Here is a 14,135-nt window from a genome sequence, read left to right on the forward strand (position 1 = left end):
TACGTCGTAAACCGTAAGCATTGTGATTCCAGGCCGTTTTGAATCTCAGTACAGCACTTATATGCATTTGGATATCATATTTCTAACCAAAGTCCATTCAACTATACGTGTTTGGCTTGCAGAGCTCATTAAACAATAGGGTAATATGTCAAAACAAATATTGATTTATATATGCAGTTATTCTGGGTATATTAAAAATGTTAATAATATTGAAACCATTAAAACGGAAAGAATTTGAATTATAAATAGAAACAATCGTAATGTTTGAAATTGTATTGGCAAATTGCTTCTGAAGAATTTGATGATTTGAAAATATTTGCACATTTATTTGCGTTTTTGGATATTCACTCTAAAACCCTTCACAGACGACCAGGACGTACTATTTGTGAAATTTAACGAAATTTAGCGAAACTGAACGAAATTTTGCAAAGTTTATTTAATAGTTATTAACACAACAAGGTACACAAAGGTTAATAGTATTTTACATGACTAGGGATAAAAAGATGAAAAGTAGAGTTTTCGCGTGAATTTTGTTGATCCGAGGCGAAGCCGAGGTCAATAAACACACGAAAACGAGACTTTTCATTTTTATCCCGAGTTACATGCTGAGGGCGTCGAAAGAAGTGCTTAAAACATGAAAAGTACGGTTTTCGACGCATGTAAAGGAATTTTGAGAAATAATGATGACAGATATATCGGATAGTCGTCGCATATGATACTTGATTTGATCTAAGTATTAAAAAAATAAACTGAATATTTCTCTTCATTTTGTTTCAACAAGCATGTTGATTTAAAAAAGCTCTAGCTAGAGCTATTTACTTATTTGTTGGCTGTCTGTCGATAGCAGATCATGCGACGTAACATACAAGACAATTTTATCGGTTTCTTCTTCATTGGTTAGATGACAAAATAAAATTACTTCTACGAACCGAACCATACTTAACCATTAACCATTGACAGTAAGTAATCAAATGAATCAAATAAATAGACTAGTTACCGAATCTGTTGCTTTATTTGATCTGAATATTTAAAGCTAGTATGTAAGTCAGAATTTCAGTCTCATTAGCCTTAAATTAGCCTCTCTCATCGGGAATTTTGTATACTGAAATTCCTTACAGCTACTGACATTTACTAAAATTTACCGATAAATTCTTTTCTTTCGGTAAATTCAATATTTTTGGTAGATTTCGATTAATACAAATTTTGCAAGTAGACAACGAAAGACGAGCATTTAAACTGGCCTTAACAAATAATGAAAGATGAATCTTTACGCGTTTCTCAAGCTTTTGAGTCGTCGTATGATTTCCACTAGCGACACTTGATTATACTATGATAAAACTTTGAAATTGTCCAATTGAAAAATGAGAAATACAGTGAAAACGATAAAAAAAGTGCAAAGAAATCCTATATAGTCGGTTCACACTTCCATTAAGTATCGAAATTAATCAAATTCTTCGTCTGTTTATTAATTCTGGAATCGAAAAAAAATGAAATAAAAATTGCCTTTTCGTGTAAAGCAAAATACAAGTTAATTTCGAATGAATCATACTTTTTTACTCGAAACGTGAAAGGCATCAACTAATTAAACGCTGCGGTCATTGCACCATATATAAACATGATGATCAATAACATTCGAATTTAAATGAATGTATTAGTCGGTTCATTTTACCTGGAATTTATACAAAAACAAAATCATTCTGTTTGTTCGGAGAGGCCATACCTTCTCGCTGTCTTCTTTTTAATGCCTCAGTGTCTCAAGTGGGAATATTTCAATCGTAATATTAAAAGAAAATGACATCTTTGCGCGACATAATTGAAAAACATTAAAAGAAATCACAACTCTTTGCACCCAGGAATCTAATCCCGATCAGTGCCATTCACTACGTTTGTTCGTCATGTGCTTTCGGCAGCCAAACACACGTGTCGCGTTTGTCCATTCAATTCAATAAATTGATCAACAATGACTTTATAATAATCTCATCAAACAATAATCTGTGGCATTAATGAATCATGAGATTGTGTAATTTGCTTCTCGTCTCTCGCTGGTGTGCAATAAAAGCATCTTTTACCAACAATTTAATTCAACCGCATTCCAGTTAATTAACAACTTAATGAAATAATATGCAGTTTTTTATAAAGAAATAAAACTTTACATTCTAATAAATGGTCTGTACTGTATGGGTTCTTGAAAAGTGTTTGGTATGTTGTTTTAAGCATGCTGATGTATACATTAATATTATACGTACATATTGTGGTAACACGTACTGTACTACACCAGGTTAAAATGAATAGAATATTTTATTTTTAATTGCATACCAGTGTCTGTCAAAGGTGTGATATAGACAATGCATAGATTTTAGTAGACATTATTAACATCTTTCTTCCGTTAGCTCAGGTAATAACATTTCTACGATAAATTCTGTCGGTTTGAGTAATTTATTGTGCGATCACTTTGATATACGCTTGCACCACCTTGTATTCTGAAGAACAAATGAATTGCAACGAGTCTTTGGAACGACTAATAATATCGGGCGATTTTAAAATTCGCGACTTTTCAGTTTAATTTCACTTTGTTCCTCATTTGTTTTGTTATTTCTGTTTGCATTTAAATATGAACAATTGTTGTCTGCACTGTTCCATTCTGTTGATTTAATAAAATGATGATGTCTGGAGTACGTGTAGCTGAAAATCGTCATTGTCGCCATACTACTTTAAAAATAAATGTGGTACATAAAACAGTTCGATATCCTTCTTTGCACGATCTGCAAATATTCTCATTTTTGTTCGAAAATAAGATTCCAAGAAAATGTACTTTAGATTCGTTTTGATTAAGATCTTGGTTAAGCTCTTGTGAAATACTCGGAAACAACACTTAGAAAAGCGTATATATACATAGTAATAGTAATCATGACAGATTTGTTGACATTTTTTTGTGGGTTTAATCTGAACGAAAATATTTTACATTTAGAACCGTAGATAGTTATCTACAATCACAATTTTGTTATGCATGTACACACTATGTGTCTAAATAAGTAGGTAGGTTCTATATTCTATATTATACAAATGGGAGGTCTATTCGGGTTCAAACAAATGCTAATTTTAACTGTCAACAGCGAAATGCTAGCAAATCTTTACTGATTTTCGTAAACACCCAAGCAATTAATTTGCCTTCAGTGTGTATATATTTCTCTACCTCATTCCCCAGTGCATCGAAATTATGATCGATGCTGTGTGCATCTTTTTGCGAAATAAAATAAATTTTGTAGATTGAAAATTTGCTGTTTGCGTATAATACATATATTGGTTCGGTGGTTCGCTGTATAATTACATTAAATTACCATTTCCATAACGTTTTCGTATATGTACTTTGCTATTATATTCATTCGGCTGCACACAATGCATCTTATAATATAATGCAATATTTAACAACTGAAAATTGCCTGTATGTTTGTATAGATAGGCATACATATATATAGAGAGAGACCGTAAATTGCAAAAATATTTCATAATGTCCAAAGTATAATAATTATCATTAAGAAAACATTTTATAAAAGAAAAAAAAAATTTAAGAAATAAAAAGACTTTACCAAGTAATTTGAAATCGCAAAGTATAATTCTCATGGTATAATAAAGATAGAAGCCAACAGAGGTCATTATAATAAAATACGACTACTTGTTTACATATCGCGAACCAACAATCAAAAAATTAAATATAAAAAACTACAGCTCCGGCAACATTAATAGCTCAAAAATATTTATTTTCATTCAGTTGCTTGTGTAAACACATTATTATAATTTTACTATTGAGTGCAGTAAGCAACATATTATCTGTTGTTCGCGCAACAATCAATCTCAAATTGACGACGAAATAGAAAAAAATAAATAAATTTTGTTTTGAAATTAATCTCTGCAGTCAAACAGGCTGGTATTCAATTTAAATTATTAATTGCACAGGTGGTCCTTAGAAAAAGACCAAAGTGGATTTTATTAATTGATTAATTAGAGTTCTTTTGTGCACAACATTATTTTGACCTAAATTTTGAAATAACACGAAATGAATATTCAGATAGAAAACGATCACGGCTCTACTCTCAGCTCACTGGCTTATTTCATTTTTCTTTCTAATATATTTCTATTGATGTAAAAAACATAATAATAAAGACAAGACCTTCGTTTAATGATTTTTAAATCAACAACACAATTTTTAATCAAATTTTACTTGAAATTACATGGCATTGTTGAAATTTATCGAAAGAACGTACACATAAAAAAACAGTGTTTTGTAATCATGAAACTTGTAATAATTGTCTTAACTTCAGCGAGGGAATGGCTCGATGGGAATGGTCAAAGTTCGATTCTTATCTTTAAGTAAATCTAAGCAAATTTTCGATTACAGAATCTGGTATTTGATTTGAGAATTATAATTAAACATCTTGACAGATTAAGATGTCAAAAATCAAAAGCTTGTTATATGAATCCAGGTCATCCAGCTCTACATGCGTCGACCAACCGAAAATGTTTTCGAATAGCTTATGAAGTTCTATTTAGTGTTTCACAAATTGTACATTCAGAGCTGTTTCATCTATCCAACATTTCTCACAAATAGGAAGCGTGCCGTGGTATAATCATTAAATCTATTACTTCTGTTGTTTAAAATATTTTAGATTTTTCATTAATTTTGATATACAATAAGCTATATAAGAGAACACAGCCAAAGTTGATTGCTGTTGCAAGTGCCGATAACAAATGACTACTCGTCTCTGTCTTCTTTTTCTACTGCATACTCATATAACTCTCCAATCAAGTTCCAAAAGTTCGAGCTCTGATTATTATATGAATAATTTTTGACCACAAAATCCTTCACTTTGAAGAAAAGAATGTACTTCCTTTTACACGATTAAAAGATAAGCAAATACGAAATAGGTCACATATGTGCAACTTTGTGATGTAATATGTTGCAGTTGTGCATACCGTACATTAATCGGTGAAGACGAAAAGAAACAAAAAAAAATTATTAAATTCTTTCCGCATTTAAACTCACGACATTTTTGCATCGAACAGAACGCGATGGTCTCATTGTTATATGATTTTGATTGCATAAAAAAACATGCATAAGACAGCAAGCACACACATATTTATAATAATAAATGGAATTGTTTCCATCTCGTGAAAAGTCTCTGAGAAAATTAAATGGTAAAAAAAATTGATAAATAAAATACTTTCATAAAAACCTGAAAGGTTATAAGTAATCGAACGTATAACCGACATGTATACACAGCGAATATGAAGACAAAAGTAAAATGTAGAAAATGGTTTTAAATGAGCGGCTTTATAAGGCGATTATCACTTTTTCGAGAGAAGAAAAAACCCGAAGCCACTTAACAACATAATACTCTCGTACTTAGTTTTGAATTACCAGACGCCATGGCGACAAATACGAGATATTTAAGACTACTTTTAGTGATGTTATTGAGATAAAAATTCACAATGAAAAAGAAATAGCAAATTGATATTCATTGGCGTAATATGCCTCTAATTTATGAAATATTGAATTACTTATCGCGCATTTTGTAGCATTCGGTGTGCCGTTATCGTAATTTAATCCCTTTCCGGTCACGGTAAATTTAACCGATGCAGAATTCAATCCAACTATATTTTTTAATGTTTCACACAGTCTCGTTAAGAACTTGAGGCGTTTTGCCAGTTCAGCTGTATTAGTCTCAAGTTTTACTGAACAAATTCTATAATCGGCTCTTTAGCCTATCTTGACCAGATGGCAAGAAAATCAAAAGAAAAAGGTTCTATGACTTTTTCTCTCGTCAATTTTTCGTATTAGGTCATACTATATATATCTACCTACAACCTACATGCGTGCATTACTCTATGGGAAAATTTACTTTCCAAACATCACACATTTTATTGTTTACAACATTATTAGCACACATACGGGGTTGAGAACGAAGCGTATTTTCTCATATTGCGATTTTATTTCAGCTCTTGGTATAATACAAATATTGGCGGTTGTGCAACTCAATAAGATGTTCAGTAGTTCACATAGATATCATGTAATAAATCTTTAATTCATGATGATATTATGATATAAATGCTAATTACTTAACAAATTAAATGTTGCAACTAACTCATGTGTAGCAAAAAAGGAGAAGAAAAAAAAATCGCATAAAATGAATTCTCAACAGCGAAAGATAAGTAAATAAGAAAATAAGTATAGCAACAACAACGCGAAAAAAAAAAGAATCGTTGGATTTATATTGTGCAACAAATCGTGATATATCAGGCAAGATGGTTGGCTTTTTTTTCACTTCGTTTTTATTTTTATCATAAATCAAATGATGGTTTTGGCGGAACGATCTTCTACTCTCACATTTTATTTTATTTTATAAAATTGAAAATGTTATTTGTTAATCGGGTGATTCATTGGAAACTAAATTAATGTCATTGCTTGTGGTATGGTAACGTAAATAAGGTCTTTGAAGTATTGATCGGTAAAATAGCTAGAAAACATTAAAGGAACTCATCACAATTGTGATGGTCTAGAGTAGAAAATTCATAGAATGTCTTCCTAAGAAATAGTTTGAGGTAATGCATTTCTGCGATCAATTTTCTTTTCTCAAAGAGATTCCAGTGAGCTTTCGCGAATTCAATAACAATTTAGAAATTTACTTAACGTATCAAATAATGCTCAACACAAATTCCTTTACTTCATTTGTTTTTACATCAATTTTGCTATATAAGACAAAATTGGCCATAGATCATCGTTTAATTTTGTCGCTGCTGATGATGAACAATAAGAGCAGAAGTAACTTGTATTCAGTACTTTCCATCTTGAAACCAGCCGGATTCGTAGGAATTCAAATTTCGAACTAAGGGGCATTCTGTGACCAACGATTTGACCATGCATTCAAGAAGTGTTAGCTCCAGATACTTTTCAAATCGCCACCAGCCTGGAATTGTAAACGAAAGTATCTGCGAGCCATCTTCAGCCTGGTGTACCTTAATTAACTTAATTAATTTTCAAATTAGCAACGGTGCATTTTGAAAATTCAAAGACTTTTCTCGCTACTTATTGATACTTGGGACGATAATAAATTGCACTGAAGTTTCGGCGACATGAGTATCGACGACTTCCTAAAGGAATGGTGTCTTACTGAAGAAACAGCGAGAAAAACTGGCGACTTTCTACACTCTCTATATCTTCAGGAAGTCATTGTTTCTATACAAGAAGTCCTCGTTGCTTTCGGAAGTCGACGGTTCTTCTCGCCACTTCCGTAGAAGTTGCTGCTTCATGTCGCCATATCTTCACGAAATATGATCCAAATTCAATGCTTTAGACCAATATTTACTGTATACGTTTTACATACGTGTTGTACGTTTAACTTCCACTCGTAAGTTATTCACATTCCACATTCTGACAATCGAAATACGTATAGAAAAGATTTTACTGATAGACCGTATAGAACGTATAGAAAACCAGGATTTTTACACATTTCTGAAGTATTACCCCAATTTTTATTTTCAGGGACGAAAGCTTAGGTCTAATTAAAACATTAAAACATTGAAGATTCATAGCCTAAGTTAACTCATCAATTGATTTCTTCTTTCAGACTCACCAAATCGACTCAACAAGCGGCAATCAACTGTTGGAACCGATAAGAGCCCATTAACAATAACCAAAACTTCAGGCCCTCCAGCTAAGGTATGTTACGTTGCATATTATGTACAATGTGTCATAATACTCTTTCATTTCAATTTCATTTCTATTTACTTTTCCATTTTTTAATTTCATTCTTTATTTTAAACGCAAAAATAACCATTGAAAATTCGCTTTTTATTTCTAAACAATTTTCGACGTTTTTTTGTTTGGTATACGAATAGAATAGACTAATAGAGTTAGCTGTCTATATACTTATGCTTTTTCAATTATATTTTATATATGCATACATGTGCGGCTTACTGAATGGATGGATAGGCTTTTTATTTCTCGTCTCCAATTTGATATTGAAATCGAATTGAATATATTTTGTAATTTGAGCAAAAAGATAAACAAAATATTTTTATGGGTGGCTATGTAAATGCTTTCGCGCTCTAATTCATTTCATTATTTAATTCGGTGTGCTTATGTGAACGTTTGCCGTATGTCGAGAGAGGCACACCAACAAAATTTCATTATTTACAAATGAAAAAAAAACGTAAAATTTTCACTATCACCGAAACCAATGCTACAATTTTTTTTGTTATTGTATTTAACGAAAATAATAAAATTAATTCGTGCTACATGTGTAGTTATTACCTCCTCTATAACTATATAAAATTAAATTTAAATTTTTTTTCTGTAAATAAAATTACTTTATAATTTTCACCTATGTAAGCTATCCGAGCATAATATGCTAACTTACCAGGCGTGTGTTTATTTGTTGCTGATATTACCATGCCGGCAAATGGATGCTGTTTTCAAAAGTAGTTTATTTTGTACACTTTTCGTGTATACAATAAAAGTTAGCAGAGGCTTTTTGAAATTAGAAGGTAAATTTATCTATGCATTTCGTTGGAACACGAATTCAACTCAACATTTATTGTGTACAATATAAAACCGATAGTTTTGATGTTCGTTATTTTTGTTGTTGTTGTTGTTGTATATAAATAAAATGCATAACATGGCACGTGTAAATACGCATTCCATGTTGTACAAAATACAATACAAAATGTTATTTTACTTTATTTGGCGTTAAACAAATTTCTCTGGTAATGATTACATTTGGATTATAATTTTCAGAATATGAATTGATTGTTCGAAATCGAAGGACTACACACAACGTGTGTGTACTTACGTACACATGTATTGGAAAGAATCGATTTAAAATTGAAATTTGTTTGGTTGAATTGATTTGAAGAAAAGAAGAAAAAAAAAACAAACAAAGAAAATGTGTACACGTACGTAAAATTAATTCATAAACCTTTCAACAAAATGTTAAATAAAACTTTCCAATAAATCAGCTGAGAGAAAACATAATCCAAATTAGCATAAAACATCACCATAAATGTCATAAAGGAATAGCACAAAATGTAAATTTACCATATGCGTTTTGTTGTTATTTTATGTTTTATGTCTTTTTATGTGCATTAAATTGCATACTAAAGTTAATTTCTTGATTCATTTTTTGATTTATACTTCTCAAGTTTACGTTCGTTGTTGTGTAAGTATCAAAGACCGATCCCATGGCTATGGATAAACGTCTTTAGCCCAATAGACTTTCCTCGGGGTGAACTAGCGCTAGTTCCTTCGTAATCTAATTAGGCCAGCGGAATGATTGTTTTTTGTGCTGAACGATCCGTTCTTGTTCGTTAGGTTAAAATAACGATGAGCAAAAAAAAAACTGACAGAATAACTGAGAAAACTTACAAAAAGTAAACTCAAATGTTCTCAAATGAAGTTTAAGTCTCAGTATTCAGGATGAAAGTCGATTAATTTTTGGGTACTGAAGGGCTTTTTGATTTTTGAATGAATGAAGGGTATAGAAGAGCTTTTCACAAATTTTCTCCATGAAATGACAATTTTTGAAGGGCAATTTTTAGCCACTCGGCACTGGATAGGGAAGTTGTATAATGATCCTGAAACTGGCTCTCGAAAGAGCGACTAGATCCGATTACCAGAGCGACGTTATAAAAACTTATTATAATTTGTTTTTTTCTTTATAGTCTTCCTCTTCTTATCTAATATCTTTATGTTATAAATGCACACAATATTTATGCTATGTATATCACACAATTTCTTATGTAAATAAGTTTTGAAATTTAATAGTTTCGTTTTGCATAATTTCAATCACAAGATTTGCAAGAAAATTTTGCAAAGCCTTGCAAGGTCGTTTTCACATAACTGTTTATTTTAATAAAGCAATAAATTGATTGATTTTGTATCAACAATTTATCTAAAAACATGTATGGATATAAGACGGTCGCTTGTAAGATATAAATTTATGAAATTAAGTTGGAAAAAGTATAAATTAATCCACATAATATATTTCATGCGATATACCAATACGTATAGAATGTTTCGAATGTTAGAGGCTTTGCAGTTTGATAAATTTCAGAAATAAATCAAAACAGCAAAACTGTAACAAGAACAAATGTAATTCGGTTCGAATTTTAATTAAAATAATCCTCAGCAAGTGTGAAGAAATCTTCACATTTTCTCTCGAAGACAAATTTGCAAAATCGAATGCTGTTCCGAATTCTGTAATGCAGAGTTTGTATGTAAATTTTAAAATTAAAATAAATCTGTCTTTGCAATGGAACGAGTTTCGCGTGTTATTTTATCGCACACGATGTTATGGTTTAGTACAGGAACTTACTTAAGTGGTTAGTAGTTTCATATGGAACTTATTTAAATAAGTAACGAAACTGTGCACTTTGTGATGAATATTACTTACATCTTTATTACGAAATCTGTGAACACTACTATAATAAATAGTGATAGTCTGTTTTGCACTCACCTGTTTAGTGTGTTTGCAATTAGTCAGGATACAATTTTTTTCCATTTTTATTTGATGCTACTTATCATTCTGAGCAAAAAATTGTTCTTCAACATGTTTTGAAAATGTACTGTTATTTTTAGGGGATGATGTAAAGGTCCAATATCTTTAATATTCCTCATCTTCAATTTCAAATCGTTAGCACGTTAGCACGCATACGTGTCTGATGTATGACTTCCTTACCACACTTTATACGTGTCAGCCGTTAATCCTTTTTCTCAGTGCAGGCTAAACAATGGAAAACGCATCATAATGGTCGATACCATCAACGAAAAATTGTTCGTGTGCTTTCGGCCTAAAGATTTTTTAGTGCTTACCAAAATCTTTGACTTTCCAATCAAAAATCAATACACAATCAACGGAAAATTCGTTGATTTTTTTAAAGATTTTCATTATGAAACCTCGTATGGCCTGTAGAGGTGCCACAATTTTTGTCAGCACTTCATTTTTTGGCTCTATTTTCTTATGAAATAACTTCACTTGAGTAAATATCAATGAAATATCATACATGTGAAGTTGGTTCACAAAAAACAGAGCGCTTACATTAGTAATTTTATGACGAAATGTAACAGAACTCTACATTGGAGCATTTCCTTATACCTAACAGAAACGTTTTAGTGCTTCAAAAACACTCCACTCTATGTCAATAATCAAATACGCACTGCGTTTCAGACGTTATGATCTGTCATCGCAATTTGCGCCATTTGCTCAACGGAAAACGAAGCGAAGCCATTCCGAATTAAATCTCCGTGAAGTGTTGTGCGTAATTTTGGTTCGTTCCGTTTGTCTTTTATTTATCTGACAAAAAAGTGAAAAACAATTTTGCAATATTCTGGTAAGGTACGAAAACATCTTTCAATTGATTCGAAAATGTGTGATCTCTAATTGTCATTATCAATATTCAATGTTTCGGTCTTAGAATTACTCGAAATCCACATGGCGTATGTCTTCAATTTCCTTACGGGTCAAGGTGGCCGCGCACCAATCGGTGGGATGAGCGTCATGAAAGACCATATGTACGACACAAGTATGTAAACGTAAATGTTTTCTTATTTTACTTCAATTATCTTCGTCATTTTTCAATTGTGCGAATTATACGTCCAATTTTCATGAGTCAGGCTTCTTTTCTTACGAAGAAAAAAGCGCAAATTCAGTGTGCTGGCCCGGTAGCATTGGCGGATTGTTGTAGTCTTTGTCACCGAATTCGTAAAAACAGAGGCTCTGCTCAATTGATTGCAAACAAAATGTTAATCAAACATACAACTTTATTCACCATTTTAATGAGCTATTTCGATTGTAATTTCCTTGTTGCATGCAGAGCGATTCATGAGCAGTGGAGCTCCATACGATGGACACGAAATCTCTGCTGAGAAATTAAAGAAAATGTCCGGATTTATAGAGGAACTTCGCGACAAGAGTGCTAATATGCCGCATCTGAATATCGTGGGCAACCGTAACGAGAAGGATGACAGTGTGTTGTTTGAGCTGGTCGCCCGTCATTGCATCACAACTACAAAAAAGTTGTGTCTCACTCGTATGAAAATTGACATACCAGCCGAGAAATTTCAAGTGTTTCCAGAGCTTAAAGAAGTCAAGTTCAACTCTTGCATTGTTGATAACGAAAGCATCCTGCGTTTCAATGAATGGTGTCCAAATGTAAACAGAATTACATTCGAAGAATTGAAATTTGGCTTGGATGCGTTCAATGCTTTTAATTCAAACGAGGCCACATTTCCAAATGTTGAACGTTTGACGTTCAGTTTCAAAAAATCGGTAAAAATGACTCGTCCTTTTCTCGACACATTGAGCAAGCGATTTCCGATGGTCAAGGAACTTGATATAATAATGTGTCCCACCGATGACGTCAGTGATATTCGACCGGAATACAGAAAGCCATATCAGGCTTCGCACTTCAAAAATGTCGAGAAATTGTTCGTTCGCGCATTTGCCGGAGACATCAGTAAGCTATTCGACTACATGGCGATTTGCAGCGAAAAGTTGAAAGAATTCTCATTTGCTGGTATGGCAATAACCGATGAATTGATTGCTTGGATCAAACGCTGCACACAATTGGAAGTGTTAACTATCGACTGGCAATATCGCGCTGAAGATGCTGGTTGTTCCATTAACAACCTCAAAGGTAAGACGAGCGTTTCTCACAGATCAACCTCATTCAAAACCACATTTCTGCGTAACTCAGGTATGCCATCGTTAACCAAGGTCACTTTAATGGTCAAATATTTGGATTGGAATTCGGAAGGCATCATTCAGTTTGCACGCGACAATCCAAGCCTTCGTATGTTGATCATTGAAGGTGAAAAACAGCACAATAAACTGAACTTTGGTAAAAAGTACAAGGATATGTTTGTGGACTTGGTCAAACAGCGCGGTAAAATCACGATCAAGATATTCAACTATGAAGACGGTCGTGAAGTGGAAATTTCAGAGAAAGGCTTCAACGACAAAACGCATTCGGAGCAGTCATCAGATGATGAAGTCGATGCAGATGAATTGGGAAAGCGAATGCTTGAAATGTTGATGCATTTCAATAATAGGGCACTGGATTAGCTGTCCTTCAAGTGACATGTCAGCTTAATATGTTTTAAGTTCCTAATGTCAAATTCATGAAAAATTGAATAAAATCGATTGGTTTGTGTAAGAAACACGACCTTCTAAATAAATAGATCTACCGACTACTCTCGCTTAGATCTGAAGAATAAAAAGAGAATCCATAAGAGTGACGAATCCATAAGATTTACCCTAAATGCTACAGTCTACTTAGTCTAGCTAGATTTTCATTTACGCAGTTGTGAGCTCCTTAAGTGAAAACAATGCAAACTGTTGTGTAACGTAGTCTAGTTTGAATATGGAACCACAATTCGCAGATAGTGCCAATAATAGGCTATTAATCTTAACTGAGATCATTTTCCTCTTCTCACCGATTTTCACGTTAGTGGACTATTACATAATAGAACAGTATGAACTAAAGAGAAGTTCAGAAGTAGTTTTCTACATCGAATTTCTTTAACAGCGTGTGCCCTACACTGTGCAGTACGGTAGTAGGGAATGAAATTGAGTCCTGAGATTTAATCTGAACATGCAACGCTCCGATTTTACTTAAACTCCACGTTCAGCAACGTTCAATTTTTTCTCAATTTTTGTTTTTCGTTCCATAGGGAAAAAGGTAAAACTGGAGTTATTAAGTAACGGTAGTAACTGTCTGTTTATGTCCCTCGAAAATTACGACTATCGGGAGATTTTCTATATTTGTCGGGTTAGAACGGTTAACTTCCAGACCATAGAATACAGATCTTGTCACCCTTGGTTTCCACTCCGTAAAAGCGGAAGTTTCGATCATCTAGTGGTGCGATTCCTGTGCTATTACGATTTCCTGAAATCTACGATTAACGTGGTATTGAGATTCTCAGAGAGACATAATTACTCCTTTTAGTTATGAATGCCAGGCACTTAAAAAAAACGGCAATTCGGGAAACATACGAAAGACATTACGTAACCAGTACTTTCTTATTCCACTTCAATAGCTTATTTTTGAAAGAAAAATTTTCTACCATTATTTCATATGTTAAT

At 32.7% G+C, this 14,135-nt stretch overlaps 2 protein-coding genes across 4 annotated transcripts in view; both read left to right on the plus strand.

The window, feature by feature from the left end:
* Positions 1 to 14,135, plus strand: part of LOC119070007 (MICAL-like protein 1) — a 78,315-nt gene that overhangs the window by 44,880 nt on the left and 19,300 nt on the right. For both annotated transcript variants that reach the window (XM_037174278.1, XM_037174279.1), the window contains exon 4: positions 7,623 to 7,714. In XM_037174278.1, coding sequence (XP_037030173.1) covers positions 7,623 to 7,714 — 92 coding nt within the window. The remainder of the gene's footprint in view (positions 1 to 7,622; positions 7,715 to 14,135) is intronic.
* On the plus strand, positions 11,190 to 13,228 carry LOC119070008. 2 transcript variants are annotated; one of them, XM_037174283.1, is made up of 4 exons: positions 11,190 to 11,387; positions 11,467 to 11,574; positions 11,866 to 12,687; positions 12,748 to 13,228. In XM_037174283.1, exons 2-4 carry the CDS (start codon positions 11,484 to 11,486, stop codon positions 13,113 to 13,115), a joined length of 1,281 nt encoding a protein of 426 aa, XP_037030178.1. In that variant the 5' UTR covers positions 11,190 to 11,387; positions 11,467 to 11,483; the 3' UTR covers positions 13,116 to 13,228. The 2 variants fall into 2 exon arrangements, with proteins under 2 accessions (XP_037030178.1, XP_037030179.1); XM_037174284.1 differs by having other exon boundaries at positions 11,244 to 11,382; positions 12,748 to 13,210.

The sequence above is a fragment of the Bradysia coprophila genome (assembly GCF_014529535.1).
Source record: "Bradysia coprophila strain Holo2 chromosome X unlocalized genomic scaffold, BU_Bcop_v1 contig_44, whole genome shotgun sequence".
NCBI classification, from domain to species: domain Eukaryota; kingdom Metazoa; phylum Arthropoda; class Insecta; order Diptera; family Sciaridae; genus Bradysia; species Bradysia coprophila.

Excerpts from the sequence above, each read along its gene's own strand:
- LOC119070008 (XM_037174283.1), top strand. The coding sequence starts at position 11,484 with ATGGCGTATGTCTTCAATTTCCTTACGGGTCAAGGTGGCCGCGCACCA. Across the intron at positions 11,575-11,865 it reads AGACCATATGTACGACACAA|AGCGATTCATGAGCAGTGGA; the intron begins GTATGTAAACGT and ends TGTTGCATGCAG. Across the intron at positions 12,688-12,747 it reads TTCCATTAACAACCTCAAAG|GTATGCCATCGTTAACCAAG; the intron begins GTAAGACGAGCG and ends TGCGTAACTCAG.